Source organism: Juglans microcarpa x Juglans regia, chromosome 2D (genome assembly GCF_004785595.1).
Source record: "Juglans microcarpa x Juglans regia isolate MS1-56 chromosome 2D, Jm3101_v1.0, whole genome shotgun sequence".
Taxonomy (NCBI): domain Eukaryota; kingdom Viridiplantae; phylum Streptophyta; class Magnoliopsida; order Fagales; family Juglandaceae; genus Juglans; species Juglans microcarpa x Juglans regia.
In genome coordinates this window covers 41,939,433-41,959,822 of record NC_054596.1, presented here as the reverse complement: position 1 = coordinate 41,959,822, position 20,390 = coordinate 41,939,433, and the positions used below count along the sequence as shown (strand labels likewise).

Below are 20,390 nucleotides of genomic sequence, written 5' to 3'. Positions count from 1 at the left end.
TCATTTACATCGATCAGACTAGAATATATATATATATATAGAACCACCTGCCACCAATATTGACAACAACTAAAACCTCATTACTTTGTATTAAAGGTTGACTATATATTTATATATATAATACCATATATCTTAATTAATTAATTAATTAATTAGGTGGCCATATATAACTGCAATATCATATATAATATTTCTCGCTTTCACGTACGATCGAGTCCTTAATTATCTAAAAGGAAATGAATTAGCTCGTGTTTTAGCTGATAATCATTCACTCAAATATTAATCTGTCAACTTTAATTGCACAAATTCAGCCACGGCCTGCTTAATGACTGCATGCATGCATGCATGCCCGGACATATACTATTTGTAAGTAAACATTGCTTAATATTAATGGGGACATGCAATATGAAGACAATAAACAGAGTACGTACTCGATCAGGCAACAATTCATCATGCACCATCATCCATCCTTGCTCAACTCAAAAGATCAGTACAACTGACATGGTCGAAGATTTAACACTGATCAAAACTTTACTCAACTTTGTTACTGCGTCTGCAAATTTTTCTTTAGAATAAGATAGTATATCTAAGTCCCAAAGCTCTATCCATCAGTCAGCTATGTCTGTCTCACTCAAAGAATAAAATATTCCATTAATCAGTACAGTCTTGTCAGTCCAATACTGATCATGTACAGGAAGGTGATCATATGGCTTATTATTCATCCGTTCTTGGACGCTTTGAGGGTTGAGAACTAGATTCATCTGGTTCAAAATCCTGAGGAGCTTCTTGTTCAGGTGCCTTTTCTTTCCCATCCAGCTCCCACGAGGTTTCTTCCAACCCAGTGTTGGCATTGACTGACTCGGCACCTGTTTTACCATGGCAATGGTCTAACTGGGAGGCTTTTAGTTCAGTTTTGGCAGGGGAATCTGGAACTGCATCCGAAGATGGAACAGGGGGGTTCTGTGAAGTAGTAGATGCTGATGCCTTCAGCTTGTCCATGCCAGGCTTGCATTGCTTCTCAAACATCATTTGGAGGTACCTTCCTTGTTCTTCTATTCGCAACTGTAGATTCCTTTGAATCTGCTCAGACGTTAAAAAAATATATATATTACAACATAATTACGGATACAGCAACCCAGCAAATAGGTAACTAACCTTGAAAAGGGGGTACAGCTGACATATGCATGTCCCCCACACATGATATATCTACAACCTGAAATATTTGTAGCTATGGGTGCTCGCAAGAACACCCCTATGTTTTGCCCTTGATTCAATGAGCACAGACCAATCAAGCCAGCAAAAGTATAGCAGCAAGCAATAAAAATTGCCAACCAAATGTTGAACTGAAACCTAACATTTAATAAACAATGCAGCCCCAATCCTTCCCCAGTCAACTAGTTCAATATTCCTTGGTGCCAACATTAAATATGCACTCTAATAAAAGGTGGCAGACATCCCACCCATGACCCAGTGTCAACAGTAAACTGTATAAATCCCGTTTGGAAGGAAAATTAGAAAAAAAAAAAACATAAGAAAAAATAAAAGAGCATAGCTACATTATAGTCGAAGTGGCAGTGCTACTTCTCGAAACTGGGGAAAAAATTAAAATACTAGATAACCAATTCCTAATTTCCTTCAGTGTTTTCTTTGGGAATTCCCTGAAAATCAATTCCTGCTCGTAAACAAATGATATGTAACATGCTTTCTAAATTGATCATTTGCAATCAGAACATTATTGACATTGCAGCCATCAAGACAAAGAACAATAGAAAATCTGGAAACCAATATCATGATATGATATATAAACGAGAAATATCATGAAATCCAGAAAACTAAGGTCAGGCCAAATTGGTACTATGGCTTTTGGTCTACCACCCCCACCTCATCCCTCTTTCCCCAATAGGGAAAAAATCTTTTCTCAATAGTTCCACACACAAAAGGAAACAAACATAATGAATCCTTTTAAGGGATATCCAAATCAGATGTGCCATTACCCCACCTCCCGATAAGTAAATAGATTGATGAGAAAACACCAACAAGGTGCAGTCCCTGTAAAGACCTATGTATCAAAGATTTCATGCCCCAATCCATATTAACCACAGCCTCATTGGGGGATAAGATCACTCATACCAATCAGCACCTCTCACTGGGCCATAAGTCACTGCAATGACAGAGTAAAGCTAACCTAACAAATTTCCAATATAAACTGAAAAGGAAATCCTTTCCTCTAGAAGGAATTCATAAGTCATACCTCAAGCTGTTCATGAAGCCGCTTCTGAACTTCAATCTGCAATCGCAGAGCTTCAGTAATCTCGATACCCCTGTTATCCAAACAAAATAGAGTTGACAGTCAATTTAGATTAGCATGATAATTTGGCACTTAATATGGGAGATCATTAGCCATAACATGCACAAGCGTGAAATATTTAAAGATTGACCTTGTTTTGAATGAAATCTAGGCTCATTGAATGATCCTTATAGAAAGTCTTTCCAGCCTCTAATGTTAACCATTTGGCTTCTCTTTTTCTCATTTTTTGGTTAGTCTGGTTCTCTACTTTAGGTAGTTTGATCTACCACCTAACGCATCAATCATAAACTGTTGGAAACAGTGACAGCGCAGGATATTTTCAAGGGCCATACTTCAATAAGATTCGCGTGCATGTTCTGTTCTTGCTGGATTCAGTCTTAAAAAATGCAACGGCTATCTAGTAAAACTGGACATTCAACATTCCTCTCCGCAGAAACTAGAGTTGCTGAAGAAAATGCATGACAACTTATTGATGATTTTCGCCGTTGTTAGTTTCTAAACCATTCACTTATCGTTCTAGGTTGATTTGTACCATTTGCAGTGCCTTGGACATCTTAACCGTTTGAAGCCTAAACAATTTTCAAAATAATAAACTCATAAAAAAGGATGTATTCATTCTTTTCTTTTAGTAAAATTCTCATTAACTGGAAACTGGAAAGTGTAGGTTGATGTGTGGTACATCTTGCATGGTTCTAGGCTGATGTGTACTATTAGGTTGATGGTTCTAGCCTGAATGTCCATTTTCCAAGTTATAATAGCATTGCAGTGTCTCATAAAACTGGGAACTGCGTATCAACACTCACAGTGTCCTTGTACTTTGTACTTATGAATAAAAAAACCATGATGGTTCTAGCCTGAATGTCCACTTTCCAAATTATAATAGCATTGCAGTGTCTCATAAAACTGGAAACTCCCTATCAACGCTCTCAGTATCCTTGCACTTATGGAAAAAAAAAATTCCTTTACTTCATATATCCAGAAGATCAAAGTCAAGTCACCCATCTGGAAACATAGCAGCCAATATATAGTGATCCATGGTGTACATAACATGTTGCAATAAATTCCTCAAACAAGGCCAGATTATGCATCATGCAAGCCAAAGGTTAAATGTAGCACACCTTATGTAACAAAAACAAAAAATTCTTTGCGTATAAATAAATAGCTGACTTACGTTTTCAAGTCAAGAGTTGACATGTCTTCAATCGGAGTCAATTTCTTCTCTGAGGATCCTACAGATAAAATTTAACAACCCATTATACTTATAAAAAAAATAATCATTAGATTGTAAAACAAGTCAACATCCTTGTGTCAACCATAAAAGACATCGGTAACAAAATAGCACAAGTCCAAGCTCTAGAAAAGAAACAACTGAGCTAAAATGAGCAAGGAAGTGTTTATAGTGGAATGATTTAATCAAAGGCACTGCGTTCATTGAGTGAAGTTGAAGTGTTCAAAACAAATAAATGGAGTGAGAAACCTTTGAATGTGTGTGTGTGTGTGTGTGTGAGTGAGAGAGAGAGAGAGAGAGAGAGAGAGAGAGAGAGTAAAGAAGCCAAACTTTTTTTTATCGGAAAATGAGAATTTTAGAGATGAGCTAAATATGCATAGCCCAAGTACACGGGACATATACAAGAAAGTCATGAAGAAGCCAAACTTTAACTGGGAATAAGGCTTAGTTAACTTGAGTTAAGCTGAGAAATCAAGAAGAAATGTTCATATGATGGTATCTACCATAACAACTACAAAGACATGACAGAAGATTCAGTGGGCGACTCTTAAGCCCACAATATCTACAGTATAAAGCACATAAGATTAATCTAATGACAAATTTCATGATCCCTGAGAAAGTACGTCATTCTACATTTGGGGCAGCCAGTTATGCCTAAAACTACTTGTTTCTCTCTACCTTTTCTTTCACATCATGCAAAAGCTTCAACAACATAACAAAGAAATTATAATAAGCCTACTGCAAAAAGCATTTACTTCTTTAGAGACTTTAATTTCCCTAAAAATGTAAACAACGGCAAAAAACGCGTCCTTAAACATCCCTCCCCTTTTCTTCCCAGCAAAGAAAAACATTCAAACCGGAAGGAGCTGATACGGTAAGGTATAACATCCCACCCTGTTCTTCATTCAAACAGAAAGAAACAGATACATTGAGGTAAATTAAAGCAATACAAACAAAACCAAAAATACACACAGATGCACAGGCATGCACCTGCTCGCATGCCCACACAGAAGTACTTGTTACATACCTTCTGAAGAATCTGGTCTGTATCTGGCTGTCCGATATTTCTGCAATTCATGGGGGCAAAATCTCCAGTTAAAAGTAAGTTCACATGCAAATGCAGGCTTGCACATTATTTATGCAGGAAACTAATCTCATGGTAAAAGAAATAAAGCATAATACCTGCAAATGGCTTTTCACATGATAGATGGTCAATCCTTCAACTTTCATGAACTTCAGCACACCCTTTGGAGTAGCTTCTGTAAAACAAGAATTATTAATCAATTGAAGTCAAAGCTACATAATTATAGACTAAAAGTGTGACAAGGATAAAAGAGTTACATACTTTCACTACCACCAAGTTTATTGACAGCCTCCACAAAGGCTTCATGAAGTTCTGGTGTCCAGCGCATGCGTGGCTTGGCTGGGGCACTATTTGCTGAGGAAGTGGGAGTAGCAATAGCACGAATTTCTCCAGATGGTACAGGAAGCTGCTGATGAACTTGGGACTCATGTGCTTGAAAATTTGGAGATGGTTTGGACACCTGGCATGCCATCTAAAAAACAAGACAATAATATCAAAAGAAAAAAGAAAAGAAAAGAAAAGAAAAGAAAAAGAAACAATGCCAAAATGATTCAAAATTAATCATACTGGAAATTATCTATTTTCCTTATGGACGACTATTAATGACCATATCTTATGAATATCCAACCTTTGATTCCAAATCTGTAACATTGGTGTCTCCAAGAAGCTCATTCCAATTTGCAACATCATCGGAAATTAGCTGGTCTGCCCATTTACCAAATTCCTCAGATGGCAGGACAGTATTACACCCACTGCTTTCTACCTGACTACTCTCAATAAAGGTATTTACAGGAAAATCAAGAAAACTTGGAAGTGAATCAGTATTCCAGGAAGCTGAGTTTTCTTCGGCATAATGACTTGAATTTGTAGATTGAACAGATATCGAATGAGAAGTGTTTGTCAATGGAAAAGCTGCTTGTATAGTTGATGACCGAGAAATAAAAGGAGAGGTTTTAGAATGCTCTTCATGGGGCAAAAGAGATGAGTAATGAAGATCTGATGAAAATCCTGGGGATGATGAAAACATGTGACCAGCCACTCCACTATCAGAGGGTAAATGACTTGCATGGTTAAAAGGCCTTTTCACAAGTTCTCTTTCCATATAAACGTGTTGAGAGTCTGGCAACTTTGGATATGTCTCTTGCAAAGGGGCTGGAAGCACTGGTAAAGATGAAGACAGTGCTCCAGACATCCCCATGTTACTAAGCTGCTTTGCACCTGATCTTTGAATTGATAAAGTAGGGCGTGCCTCCATTTGGCCCTAGATAAAAAAAAGGAAGAATGTGTCAATGTTTAGTCAATAACTGTTAGCTCATTTTGTGCCACCCTGCTATGGTTGTTAATAGTCACCAACTAACAACCACTAAAAGCACCCGGGTTGCTTGTTCTTGAGACCCACACAAAGGAAAATGTAATCAATTTTACATCTGCAGACAGAGGTATTGGATCGATGTAAAATACTAACTAAACGGAGATACACTATAATAAGTGTTGGCACATCTACAAACAGAAGTGCTACATCGATGTAAACTACCAACCACAATCAAGCACACTGTAGTAAGAGTTTCTTAATGGGGAAGAGGATGAGAAGCTTTCTGTGAAACCTAAATTAAGGCAGGTGACACAGAAGATATATGAGCAAACCCACACACACAGATATCTATATTTGAAAATATATGAGGTCGGTCCTTGAACTATGAGTGATAGAGAATAGATTATCGTACACCTCACCATCTCATTTGAGCAATATTGGTTGTGAACTCGGGTCAGATCCTCACACTCATAAATAAGACACTTGCCCTAGGACAACCCATGACCCAGTCACCAGCATATACTTGGAACCCAAGCTTGCCAAACTTAGGACTGGATATCTAACGAATAATGCAATTGGAGATTCCCAAGCCTTGTTACTATTAGATTTACAAGTCCTTGGGCCATAAAAATGCAAAATAGTCAAAGAAAATAGTGAAATGTCGAATCTCTCCTCTACAGATGACACTGCATCTTTCCAAGAATCTAGCCTCTCAAAATCAATAATTTCAGCATTATAAGTTATTGGTTTAATTGAAATATGAGACTGGTAGAAATACTTGCGAGCTACAAACATCTTTCAAATTCCCACTAGGAATTTCTGAGGCCCAATATATAACAATCCTCTTCTCAACAAGCCCTGAACATTAAGCACAAGGAGGCATAATACAGAAAAACCCTCCATTTCTTGGAGGAAATCAAAGGATTCATTCTAATAGAGTGAGAAAGGAAAAAAATTGATACAGAACAATGAAAAAATGGAAATAAAAACATCATTGAAATTCACCTGTCAAAATACTGACAACTATCATCATTGAAATTCGAGTGAATTCACTGCCTTTGAAATGGTAAATGATCTAAATCAGAAAATAAAAACATCAACATGCTCAATAATCATGGTCATCATACTCAAATCTCCAAAGACCTACAAATAAGCACATAGAGGAAAAAATAGCTATCTTCATCGTAAAACTCCAAATAGAAATCGTGGACAACACCAGTCAACTTATTTTGAAAGTCTTGCAAGTGCTAATTCTATCAAGATCATTGTCTCCACTATCCAATACATATCTAGACATACTTGCCTTAACAAAGGATACTTAAGACTACTTCATGGATTCTTTGTGCATATACATTTACTTCTAAAAATAAAAAAGTTGTGCATATGCATTTAATTCGCATGACTAAGAGAAAATTAAGGAAAATAAAGTGTTTTCATAGTGTTGGATGAAAGACTGGATCGATGAGATTCCATTGCTGAACCCCATTCTACCAAAGAATCTGCACAACTGATTATAGGTTTTCTGATTCCATTTCCAGAATCTATCTTTTCTCGGACACCAGCCCACTTCTGGAGCTGATCAGTCAGGGGAAGGCTCCAATAAAGTGATTCCACGTCAGCTTATTAGTGGCCCACCAAATGTTAGCATTAAGATTGATTCTCACCCCTGGCCCTCAGAGGTGGATGTTGCCACCTTGCCCAGGCTTTGGAAACCCATCAAAGTAGAATTCCCATTCCAGGCCATCCTGTTTGCTGTCTGAGTGAGTCCCAGGAAAGGGGAAGAAGGCCCCATCTATTTCAGGGCATCCAAAGATTCATTTAAAAAGAAATGGCAGAGCAGTTAGCCCACTCTAAATAGTTGCTTTCTCATTCAAATAGTCACATAAACATCTGGAGGCTAGCAACCCCAATAAATCTGTAATATGCTTTTACATCCTGTTCATTGAGAGACTAAACTGAGTAAGAGCCAAAGACTGGGATCATTTTTTCAGAACCGTATCCGAACAGAAGTTCACTATCATCATTAAAGCACTCGTCAATCTGACTTCAAAACAACACTGATAATAACTCTATAATGTCCACAAAAGGCATCCCTAATTCATACAAGTTCTGGCTGGAAAAACATATTATCTAGTCAAATGTTCCACCTTATCCAGAGGCCATTCGTAATTTAGTCATACACAAATTCATATCGGTTCCACTAAATAAAAGCTCTGATAAGGCCACACTTCAGTTCTACCATAAGCAATCATGTAAAAGCCAAAAAAAAAAAAAAAAAAAGCTGGCTCCAAGAATCAAATATCAACAGCACACCAATCCACCCAGAACCTGAAATTCACCTAAATAGCCACGTAACCCCCAAATCAATCCAGTATCACAAACAGTACATGTGCATGAAAAACTATAGACGGAACAACACATTATCCACAAACACACCAAAACAAAATCAAATACACAAAAAAAAAAAATAAATAAATAAGTGACCCAATTCAATTTGCACCCCATAGATTGAAAAACACCAAAAAATGAATCAAAGCCCAAATAGATATACCAAATTTGACGATAGCAACCAAGATGGCCTTCAAATATCACCCAAAAAAGGCATAAATATCAAACGGGTATTATCGAATTCTTACCTAAAAAATCATAGGAAGGTCGGAAAGTCGGAGTCCAAAAGGCTCAGAATGGATTGAAAGCCAAGAATTTGAGTTCAGCGCGATGAAGAGGGTGGCGAATACACAGGCGGGTGCTTTGAATTCCGTCACCGGCGTGCCCGAGGAAGTGAACCGTGGGGTGACGACTGCGCTTTGCACCCCTCCCTTTGTGGCATATTGGCCACTGCATTATAAGGAATAGTATAAATCACACGCGCCATAATAGCGCGTGTATCATAGTGTAAGGGAATACTGTACTTCAAGTGTTGGTGGGACCTACATTTGGAGGTTCCTGGTTGGTGGGCGGCGAAGATACCTGATTGGGTGCACGTGGTGCTTAGGTGTTTGACGTTTGGATTATTTTATTTTTATTTTTATTTTTTAAAAAATGTCCTTTCGTTTTGCTTAAAAGGCCAATGGGACGTGGTGGCCCCCATACATTTTCTTTCTTCTGCTTTCTCATAAAACAAACATGGTCCCTGGGAATTTTGGCTGGACAAGTGTCAGGCTCCAGATGGCTAGTTTGCATGGTGGACTATCAAGTTTCAACTCCAAAAAATAAAGAATTATTGAGTAATTTTTTTTTTTAAAAAAAAATTTTTAGGATTCTTTCAAAATTAATAACACATCTAGTGATTAATTAATGGATATAAACTCAACTCGAATAGGAGAAATATCTTTCAATATATTTTATTAATAATTAAAAAGAAAATATTTGTTCCACAAGAATTATAAAGAATTATTATAAAGATTAACTTGATATACAATAGATTGATTTTTTTTTTTATAAAATAGATATGATGTATAACATCAAGTCATGTTAATATATAATTTTTTTTATATAAATATATTTACAATAATAAATAAAAAAATTATCTCAAAAATCGAGCGGGAATATCAGGATCCGATAAATACTCCGATATAATGGATTATTAGAATCTAATTCCTTAGAATATGGAAAGTTCAACTCCATTAAAAACTATTAATTAACGAATCTTTATTTGGATAAATACCAACTATCTCATGTTTTGGATCAAACTAATATAAGAAAGTGTGTCATTATGTTTAAACAAAAACCCTAAAATTGCATTTTGGAAAGATGAAAAATGGTGGGCCAAGGTGATCAAGAATGTCCACATTTCCACTTCACTTCTTGGCATATAAAATGCCAATACATTTTGCGTTTTCCTTCCACCTTTATCCATCCTTCTATTTTCTGTCATTTTAAAGTTCCAATTCATAATTTATTGCATTCATATTAGACATTCCACTTGTAAATTCACTACGTGTCTTCTTCTAATTTGTCCTCACTTGATTCCCTTTTGATCAATTATGAGCAACATCATGCTTCAAAAATCATGTTTTTTTTTTAAATAAATCTTATTGCAAACTTTTTATATAAAAGAATAAGGGTAGTCGTCCAGATTCTAGACCGGGTTAGCCCAGATTATGATCTGAGCCAATACACTCGGGAAATTGGGTTTTAGAAACCCGGATCTTATAATAAGATTCCTAGTTGGTTAGATTACACTATTTGATCTCTAATCTCTAAAGACACTTGCAGATTTTCTTAGCTAGATTTTTAAGCTTTTCTTTCACTCTGGTCATTGCTTGATTGTTGTATAGTATGAAGAGTCAGATCCTAAGCACTAACCAGCAAGTATACTATGATCTTATACGATATCAAAGATGGACTTAGAGTTTCGGACCAAATTCTAAGACTTAGAGAGAGAGAAAAATGAACAAATAAAATAGGCTCATGTGAATCTTATACTTTTTTTTTTTTTTTAAACTGAACCTCAAATTTTTTCTTTTTGATAACTGTGAGTGTCCGGGCCAGCTTGCGTGCACCTTGACTAATCTCATGTGATCCTGAAGTTAACGATCAAGTAAATCTCCAGTAGCCCTAAGGGGACTCGAACTAGTGACCATTGGAGAGTAAATCCAATGCCGAACCAGCTGAACTATCCCTCAAGATTTGATGGCCCTCACCTATGACGGAGGAAAACCGTAATTACAAACAGACAACATTAATTACTTCTTAATTACTCAATAAGTGTCGCGGATTATGCTTCATGTGTCTATATCTATCTTTTAATACGTCTTAGATACCATGGTTTTTGTATAAGAGTTTTGCTGCTATATACAAGCAAGTTTGCGTACCAATCTGCTTACTAATGTTGTTATCTTCATATTCTAAATTCAAATTAGCATTGTTTTCAATAAAATCTACTTTCTGACCAATCATATTGAATGGATGCGCGTATTAGTACGCATAATCGCTTACAATTAGATTTTTCCTTTGTATAATGCCAAGCACTATAATATATAGTTTTGTTTTTTTTACCATATTTTTCTCACGTATGACGTCAGATTTTCATAACCACCATCATTCATCACAACCACCAACATCCTTGAAACAACAAAAGTATGCTTGCAAACTGTGTGCTTTATGCTTTGGTAGATTAATGTTCTTTTCGGACCTTCTTAATTAAAAACTACTGCCCCACCAATCAAATAATGCATGCCCCATATGTACATGTGAGACTTAGGTTGTGTTTGGGTACATCACTCCACTATTATTCAATATTAATTACTTTTCAATATTTTTTATTATTATTTAATATTTTATTATTACTTTTTCACTTCTATTCACAGATCATATGAGATCATCTTACTACCCAAACGTAACCTTGTAGATTCTTCTTATAGAGCATATATATATATATATATATATGCTCTATAAATATATATACTCACTCCAGTAGATGGGTATATTGGAGAAAAGAACAGCTTTCTAGTATCAGTATCTAGATTGTACAAAGACTTTGGACGTGAAAATTATATCAGAAAATTGCACCCAGGTGGAAAATTTACTTGGGTCAGGTCCGAATATGTTCTATCCAAAACTCTTACATGAGTGGACAATCTAGCTATCAGGTATAATCTACATAGATCCTTCTTTTTTCTGGTTTTTTATATGAGCATTTGCTACATTTAAGACATTTTTGCCCCAATTTTAGTTTAGCAAAGTCTCTTAAAAGGACCATTTTCTTCCTTTTTGCCAAATAACAAGTCATCAATCTCATAGACTCGAACAATGATAGCTGAGTTTTTTTTTTTTTTTCCCAAGAAAAGATTACTTCTTCATTTCAAAGCTCACAAAATCAGTGGGAGCAACACCCAAGTGCAAACAATGAAAAATTTACAAATACCAATACAAAAAATCATATACACCTCATCATGACAACAAGCTTCCCCAAAGATTTTAACAGGTGGGATCTTGGCAATGTGAACAAAACTTGATGACTTTCAGACTAATGCCAAGTGGGGTTATTAGGATTAGACATGCCATTTGACTGTTGAGACATTGAACTGTTGGTTGCAAAATTGACACAAGTCAGGCATAAGTCACGGCTTTGGAGCCTTGAGAACTGCTTTTGAGTCTGCTTTTTAATTATTTTGTTTTCCACAGGTGAATACGTTTTTGGCTTATCACGTGCAATATCCCTCAACTTCTCTTCACTCTCGTGTATGATAACTACCCTGATCTGATCTTTTTTTTTTTTTTTTCTTGTTCAATGTGTAAACTCTGCTCTATGATGTTCATTTTAGAGGCATATTTGAATTTCTCTCTTCAATTATTTTGAACAATATGGTATTAGGTTTAAGGTAAAATCTCAGTACACAAAGCATTGGATTTTTTTTAGATGTCGATGATATTTCATAATCATGGACTTGAACAAAGATGAAGGTGCAAGATCGGGTGGAGATATAACTCTGTGAGGGGCAATCTAGAAGAAAAACAGTAGCTTGCACTTCAAATGAACATGGCTCTTATAGCTTGAGACTTATGCAAGATAGTAGATGGAATTGGGTAGTTTGAATGTTCTTTTTGCTGTGGGAGGCCCCTCAAAACTGCTCCATTGATCTCCGATAATGCCCCATATGCGGTATCCTTGATTAGTCAAATGCTGCCTCGCCTTGGATTTGTATCTTTGCACTTCCATAAACTCATCTTCAAGACCCCTGTACATATATATAGTTGATTGGTAGAATTCTTCAGGATAGTTTCAGGCTTTTACCAGCTAAAATCCATCCTTTGGTACAAATAACACAAGGGGGAAACACTTTTTAATCTTGTACTGATAATATCCATTTAGATGTCTAGCAGACATCTAAATACAAGAAGGGGTAGTAAATCTTCAAGGCAAAAACACTCACAAAAAAACCTCTGTAGCACACAACTCTGTGTTACCTTTATATCAGAACAATTATGCATTATTAAATGGAGAAAATAATGACTAAAAAGAATTCCAAAGGTGAGTGTAATATTGTTTATTAAGGTCCCATTTGGATTCGAAACTCACATCAACTCACCTTATCTCATCTCAGCTCATCATTACAATTTTTTCAAATTCCCACGCAAAATATAATAAACAATTCAACTTTTTTAAATCCTAAAATAATAATAATATTAAAAATAATATTCTAACAATATTTTATTCAACTCATCTAAAATCATCTCAACTCATATCTGAATCCAAACGGGGCTTTAGCTTCCACCATGTCGTTGGATCAAGGGAGGGAAAGAAAAATTAAATAGAATTAGAAGCATTGTAGTGGATGAACATACATACCTTAGTACCAGATTCGTCCACCCATGATAACCAGCCTTGATGAGGTTATCAACAGTGGGAGATCTTAGTGTTTCCTTTCTTGAAGAAATCAAAAAGATCTTAAGACCTCTGTCTTTGATCTCGTGGAAGAGCTTGAATGCGTGCTCAAGTGCTGGTGCCTTACTCTCTCCCATCCATGCTTCCAAAGAGGTTGCATTCAGCTTCCTTCCCCTGATTTGAGTTTCATAACCCATTAGTTGCATAGGCTATCAGAAAACTAGAGGAAACAAAATTGAGCAGGCTCTTAGCAAATGAAAATAAGGCCCAATTTACTGAAGTTGGTCCAATACATAGTCCCAATACAAAAACAACTTGCCACAAAAATTAATGACAAAAGGTCAATGTCCTGCATTGTCTCATTACTGAAAGAAGAAAAGAAAATCATCTCTGCATTGCTAAAAGAGGTTAAAAACATGGAATGGCTATACTTTTTTGACTAAAAATTCATTGGGAGTGAAGTTTCTTTGTAGAACAACATATAGCTGAGGAAAACTACACGATCTGATCTTGCCTAGATTTGAAACTTGTAAACCTCAGTGCTTGCAGTTATCAACAATGCATATATTGGAGGCCCCTGAAATCGATCAATCGGAATGCATTATATCAACGAACAAATATATCATAGTACTACTTTGCACTTACCCAAAGCCATGTTTCTTGTAGTAAGGTACGGTGGACAGAAGCGTATCATCAACATCAAAAATCCATCCATCTTTACCGTCGCCCTTCAAGGTGCAACAATGGCTTAGGTAAAGAATGACCTCCTCAATCGCTCTCTCGGAGTCAGCTTTGTATTGCGAAGATGTCATATATTTCTTGATGTACTCAACGCATTCTTCGGGCACAACTTCGAATCCCCTAATGTTGTTTAGTTCAACATTGATCCTCCAACTCTCACAATAGTTCTTCAAGCTAGATCCCACCCCATTTTTCCTTTTCTGGTTCAATATGTTCCAATCTGCAGACACAAAACCGATGCAGAGGCTTGAGAAGAGCAGTAGGAATCCTAGGAGTTTTCCCATTTGGATTTCACAAAAGAGGTCAAGAGAGAATGATGGGGAGGATGGAGAATGGTGAAGTTATTTGGAGTGGGGGAGAGCAGGCACATAAAAGGGTCACATGGGGTGTGGGGGCATGGTGTCATGGCCTGTCTTTGAAAATCACATGGGGTAATTGATTAGATTGGATTGGTAGCAAATTAATTGTGGACTAATTGAGTACATAATGAACAAGAAAACAAAAGGAAAACTCATGCTTCACAACTCATAGATGCTGCTTCACAACTCATAGATGCTGTTCCCTATGAGGTTGTGTCTATTTTTTTTTTTCTTGTTTCCTTTTGGTTATGCACTATGTAGCAAGAGTCGAGACAATGCGGCAAACTCGTCTTTGTACAGTTTTGGCCTAGGGAGTTAGGCTTAGATTTGGCCCGTAATGGATATGACTACAACCATATGCACTAATTGAAGTGTTTCCAAGAAAAGGTTTAAAAGGGTTGGCCCAAAAAGAGAGAGGGAGAGAAGCTTTTTGCTATACATAAATATACAATGTTATATAGTTTGTGGAGAGGGATATTTCTGTGATATCTGCATTCAGATATGAACCTGGCAGTGGTCACCTTCTGTCTTAATAGATTTTAGATTCAGTTTTAAATATAAAGTTGTTTGCTTGGCTTCCCCACATGTTTCCAATCGATTTTGGTGGTAGTGGATTGCACCATAGCAGGCTTGATCTTTTGGTCGACAGGAGGGATATGCCAATGGATAGGGGAGAATCCCAAAAGAAACTGTTACAGATGCCAAACACAGTCATTTTCCTTTTAAGGCTTTGTTAAGAGTAATTCAGGAAAAAAAAAAAAACCTGGAGAATTAGATGAATAACTTAAAAGGCTCAAAAACCATATCATAACCTGGTGCTTTGTGATCTCTCCTTAATGCTTAATTGACATTGTATCTTAGCATGAGTTGTCCCTAAATTCTGGTACAAGACCTTGATTTTTCAAGGAAATTTGGACTCCAACTAATAAAACTGTAAATAATTCCAGCTCAACCTTTTTGTAAATATTTAAACTGCTTGCTAAAACAAAATCCAAACACTCTTTTTAGAGTCCAGGTTTTCCAAGAAGATGAACTGATAAATCTTTCTTAAAAAGTCAATTTGTCTTGGATTTCAGAATGACTTGTCGCAACTGGACGCATAAGATACTTGTATTTCCTCTGTTGGCTAATCTCTACTTCTATCCCCCAAATAAAAATCATCAAGAAAAAGAAAAAAAAAAAAAAAAAAGGAAAGCAAGATCAATCTCTTTTTGTGAGAGAACACGCACATGTATTGAAGACGCCAGCTAATAAAGTTGTACAGCCTTCAAAGGAATATCAGAAACTTGACTTCAAATTCTACATTAATGGGAAAAGAACATGCCTCTCTCTCTCTCTCTCTCTCAGAATGTGGGAAAGTTAATAGTTTTTGAACTAGGAAAAAGAGACATCGATTTTGTTCATAGATCTGGTTGGAATTTTGTTATTCTTCTCGCCAGCTAATTCAAATAATTTCTGACCCAAAACCAAAATATGAAATTAAAATAAATAAATGGGCAAATTTGAAAAATTTTGTAATATCCGTTCTTCCTCGGTTTGGTTCCATGTAGATCAGTAGATGTCGTCGGCAGGGGAAAAAAGTGTGCAACCATTCCAAAGCGGATTACTGCAATGGGCAAATTCAGATGAATTTCACAAAGCTTCCAAGTTTTTCTTTCTCAGAAACATAAAGAGCAATATAGAAAGAGGCTATGAAGAAATTAACATAGAAAGAGGCTTGGTGCTAGTAAAGAGACAGCGGCTTGATGGAAAACAATCTGCCACTACTCAAGCAAGACTAGAATAATAACTATAGCTGAGACAAGAGCTCATATATTCACAAATCATCCCATCATCTTCAATGAAACCTTGTGTATATATGCCTCAAAAATGGCCTCCAAAACAATGAAAGGCCTGAGGACTACTGTTCATTGATTATTTTGAAAAATAGGAAAAACAAAAATCATCTGGAGCCATCATGGAAGGGATAGTCATTTGAGAAACCATCATCAAAGTTGAGAGAATAGCTGTGAAGATCATAGCTGTACTGTGCCTTGCTCCTTCGCAAACCCAAATTTTGCTTCCAAAGTGACTTGAACTTCCAAACCAACTGCCTCAAAAGGCGAGATCCATGGCAACAATACAACTGGTGCGCTCTTCTTTTGACACTCACAGCAGTGATTGCAGACCCATCACATGAAATTCTCTTCCTCAACTTCACAAACTCAATCCTCCTTGACATTTGCATTTGTTTTGCTTCTTCCCCACCAAAAAAACTGTGTTGTTGTTGTTTCAAGGAAAAAGCTTAGCTTGAGTGGCTGGAAGAAATGGGTGAAGCACCAAGATTATTATAGGCAAAAAGAGAACATGGAAAATTGTATTTTTAAAGTGTCAATTATCAGTAGTAGGTATCGCATGTTAATACATCTCTCTCTCTCTCTCTCTCATATGAGGGACTGAGAATCATTACCATTAACTTCAACAGTCCATCCAATCCAACTTCGGTTTCTTTCCTACACATACCTAGTCAGAAAGGGTCCCAGCAGCTTTGGGAGAGTGTCGAAGATTTGCATCAAAGTGATGTAACGCCATTAGTGGAGCTTTGAGAGCACTTTATAGAATGGATAGCATTCACAAAAAGTTGTTACTCTGCTTGTCGTCTGTGATCTTCCTTCTATTTTACTCAAAGATTCGGGTTCAACTTTCGCTGAAGCGTCACCAAAAAGAAAAAAGTAGGACAAATATATATATTTATGAGGTCTTTTCTTACGTAAATCTTCACGTTCACACGATGAGAATCATGCCGTCCATGCCGAAATGCCTCAAAGAACTGCCTGCTCAAACATATTCATTCACTTTTTTTTCTTTAACCTTTTGGCGGCTTCGTTGCGAGAATGATCACGCTTGTTGATTGAAGTGGTCCACTTTAAAAATACGCAAATCACAAGAGAAGGTCGGCATCAGAGAGAGAGAGAGATCAAAGTACGTGTAATAGGAGCAAGAGAAAGTAGAGACGAATTTTACACACAAAATTCTAAGTTGGCGTATAAATCAAGCACCTATTATACCTATCAAACATGGAGGCAAATCACGACTGTACATGAACAGGATCAGAGGAGAGTTAAATCAGTAAATAGGCTTTTCCCTTCAACATACAGAAATCTTTCCCAACAACACAAGAAAAAATATTCCTGATATCTATCTGTCTATCAATCCATCTTTTAAATGATTTTTGAAGCATCTACTTTACTTGTATTGGTCAGTCGCATCATCCCTTTCCAATTCATAGATTTGAAAATAAAAAAATAATAGCTTTATTTAAAACTTGCCAGTTTGAAAGCATGAAGGTCCACCACTTGAGTTCTAGCTTATTTACTGATGAATTTTATTTTGGTTATTCACCTCAAATTTTCGTATTAGATTATAGATTTATTTATTATATATTAATGAATAATTAATAATTTCAAAAATATTTAATTTTTTTAATTATTAATTTATTTTATTTTATCATATTTTACTATTTTACTAGTTATATATTAATTAATAATCATATTCTTATTAAATTAATATATCACTAACTCAAATTAATATATTATTATGATAAAATATGTGATAGAAAGAAAATGAGAGAGAAATAATTAATAAAATATATATTTAATGTATGTATAATAACTTTTAAATTTAAAAAAAATTTAAAAAATTACTTTAGTTAAATTCTAAATAACTAATCTATTATAAATATATTTTATTTTTTAATAATTAAATTTTAACTTTTAATTAATCCAATGACAGCACTAGTTCAAACTTCAACCTCCCAAGCTGTTGCACTTGAGTTTTCGACAGAATAAATTTAAATGGGATCCTGGTAAGACTGATGAGACGAAATGATTAAAAAGCTCTAAATCTTGCCAGTTGTTCTCTATCAATTGGCGGCCATCTCTTTTCTTCGGTTACTCCTGTGGCTTTAAAGTTTTAAACGACCTAAAAAATTTGCATTGATCAGTGGGCTATATTGTTGTTTACTGTTGAAAATTAATTTCTATACATTAGAATATTAGTATTGGATTGATCATTATATTTTTTAAATTTTAACTAATGCTTAACTTTTTCACTTTTAACTCATATTCAAAATTTGAAGTTTACATTGAATTAATCATCACATTCTCTATTAAGGATGTTTAACTAGACCGGTTTTTTTCGAGATCCGGTCCGAAATCCTGAAATCTGGGTGCATCCGGACAGTTATCCTCCCGGATTATACCTAGTCGGTTAAAAAATTTCAGATCCAGTTATGTGACCCGATTATCCGTAACCGGGTCATTTAAAAGGAAAAAAATCCGCCCATTTCTCGTCTTCAGTCGAAATTGTCTTCGACTCTTCGGGTTTGCTTTCTCAAATCGTTAGGGCACTTTCTCGTCTTCTTCAATCCGCCGTCTCTCTCGGGCTCAAATCCGCCTTCTCTCTCACTTAGGGTTTGCAGCTTCCTCGTCTTCTCCAATCCCTTCTGGCCTTCTCTCTCAAGACTCTGTTATCTCTCGTCCCTTTCTCATCTTCAGAAACTTCGAAGTGTTTTGCGCATCTGGGTGAGACACGCGGAGGCTACCATCCATATTCGCTCTCTTTCTAAGCTCTTAAGGTATTTTACTTTGCTCTGTAAACTTATTTCGATACTTTATTAGTAGATTTTTTTTTTTTGCTCTGTTTTTCACATGAGATTTAGTTTTAATTACTGTTTTATGTAATACTCTGTTTGTTGGGTTTATATTATATTTCCTTTGCTCTGTTTTTCACATTGGATTTAGTTTTCTTGCCGTTACAGTGAGTTTATGGCATTATGCCTTTTATTTCCGTCTGCTTTTGGTATAACGTAAGGAATGTTTTAGTACTACTAGCTTGTGTGTATGTGTGTGTGTATATATATATATATATATATATAGACACTCTCTTTTGTACCAAAATTATATCTACTCCTTGAATTGAACAACTCATGGAGTTTTAATTAATTATATATATATATAATCACTTGACAACTACTAATTTTTTGTCTTAAGCTGATGATTAATGAGCACAAGAATATTATTAATCCAAGACAATAATATCTAGCATGCGCGCGCACATATATATATATATATTTATATATGGTTGTATATATAGAAGATTAACTCATTTCTATTCGAGAATATAAATGTATAGCTAGCCATGCATGGAGACAGACATGATTTTGGGATAGAAAATTATATATACAAAATATTATTATTTTCTGAACTTATTAATATAATTTAAAAAGTAATTTTGTAAAATTAAAATATACTAATCGAGAAGAATATTTTAGCATTTTGATGAGGTTATATATATTGTCTTATCGGTTGCTGTAATAGAATTACAAAAGTTATTAGTGTAACAATATTTATATTTGATATATCAAGATTTGTGTATGGAAATATGAATTGCTGCTTTGTGATTCGGGCAAGTCAAAAGGCATGCTCATTTTTAGTTGAGTTTTAGCAAAATTTCATTGTCTACACTACAACTATGCATGATCTTTCGTTTACATGGGACTGAAAGAAATTGATGTAAGATATTAGGTCTGTTAGGTGGAATGGTTACTTCTCAGATTGTGTGTCAAATCTCTGCAATTCTGTTACATTATCCATGAACTGTGTTTTTGAGTTTATTGGATCAAAAATCCTGACCCGTAAAGCATTAAATTTTTGTCAAGTGAATAGGCTAAGATGGTTCAAGGAACGGTCACATTAACATGTCATAATGTAAAAAATAAATTATTCACATAAGCATTGACAAAGAAAACTAGCCATACAAGTTTTTTCTTACCAAATAACCACAAAACTGTTAACAATATGCAAAACTGTTAGCCATAAAAGTATTTTTGGTATAATACAATATATAAGTACACATTGACCCTTTATGAAAATTCAACTAGAAGTGACTAAAGACAATTGGTCTCAGCCTAGTCTTTTGTTTCAACTTTTTAATGCTCCACTCATCATTTATTTGAGACCTTGATATATAAGTGCTGTTGGAATGGTTG

General features: G+C 35.5%; 2 protein-coding genes across 3 annotated transcripts; both read right to left on the bottom strand.

Moving 5' to 3' along the window:
- Positions 1-446: 446 nt before the first annotated feature.
- On the bottom strand, positions 447-8,776 carry LOC121249908 (protein PHOSPHATE STARVATION RESPONSE 1-like). 2 transcript variants are annotated; one of them, XM_041148764.1, is made up of 9 exons: positions 8,569-8,776; positions 7,478-7,867; positions 5,249-5,881; positions 4,882-5,092; positions 4,719-4,795; positions 4,564-4,603; positions 3,480-3,537; positions 2,252-2,321; positions 447-1,080 (listed from the first exon to the last, which is right to left on the bottom strand). In XM_041148764.1, the coding sequence occupies exons 3-9, from the start codon at positions 5,873-5,875 to the stop codon at positions 715-717; spliced, it is 1,449 nt and encodes a 482-aa protein (XP_041004698.1). In that variant the 5' UTR covers positions 5,876-5,881; positions 7,478-7,867; positions 8,569-8,776; the 3' UTR covers positions 447-714. The 2 variants fall into 2 exon arrangements, with proteins under 2 accessions (XP_041004698.1, XP_041004697.1); XM_041148763.1 differs by lacking the exon at positions 7,478-7,867 and having other exon boundaries at positions 8,569-8,775.
- Positions 8,777-12,231: 3,455 nt separating this feature from the next.
- On the bottom strand, positions 12,232-14,448 carry LOC121249909 (acid phosphatase 1-like). Its single transcript, XM_041148765.1, has 3 exons — positions 13,908-14,448; positions 13,227-13,436; positions 12,232-12,615 (listed from the first exon to the last, which is right to left on the bottom strand). Exons 1-3 carry the CDS (start codon positions 14,285-14,287, stop codon positions 12,438-12,440), a joined length of 768 nt encoding a protein of 255 aa, XP_041004699.1. The 5' UTR covers positions 14,288-14,448; the 3' UTR covers positions 12,232-12,437.
- Between the last annotated feature and the right edge of the window lie 5,942 nt (positions 14,449-20,390).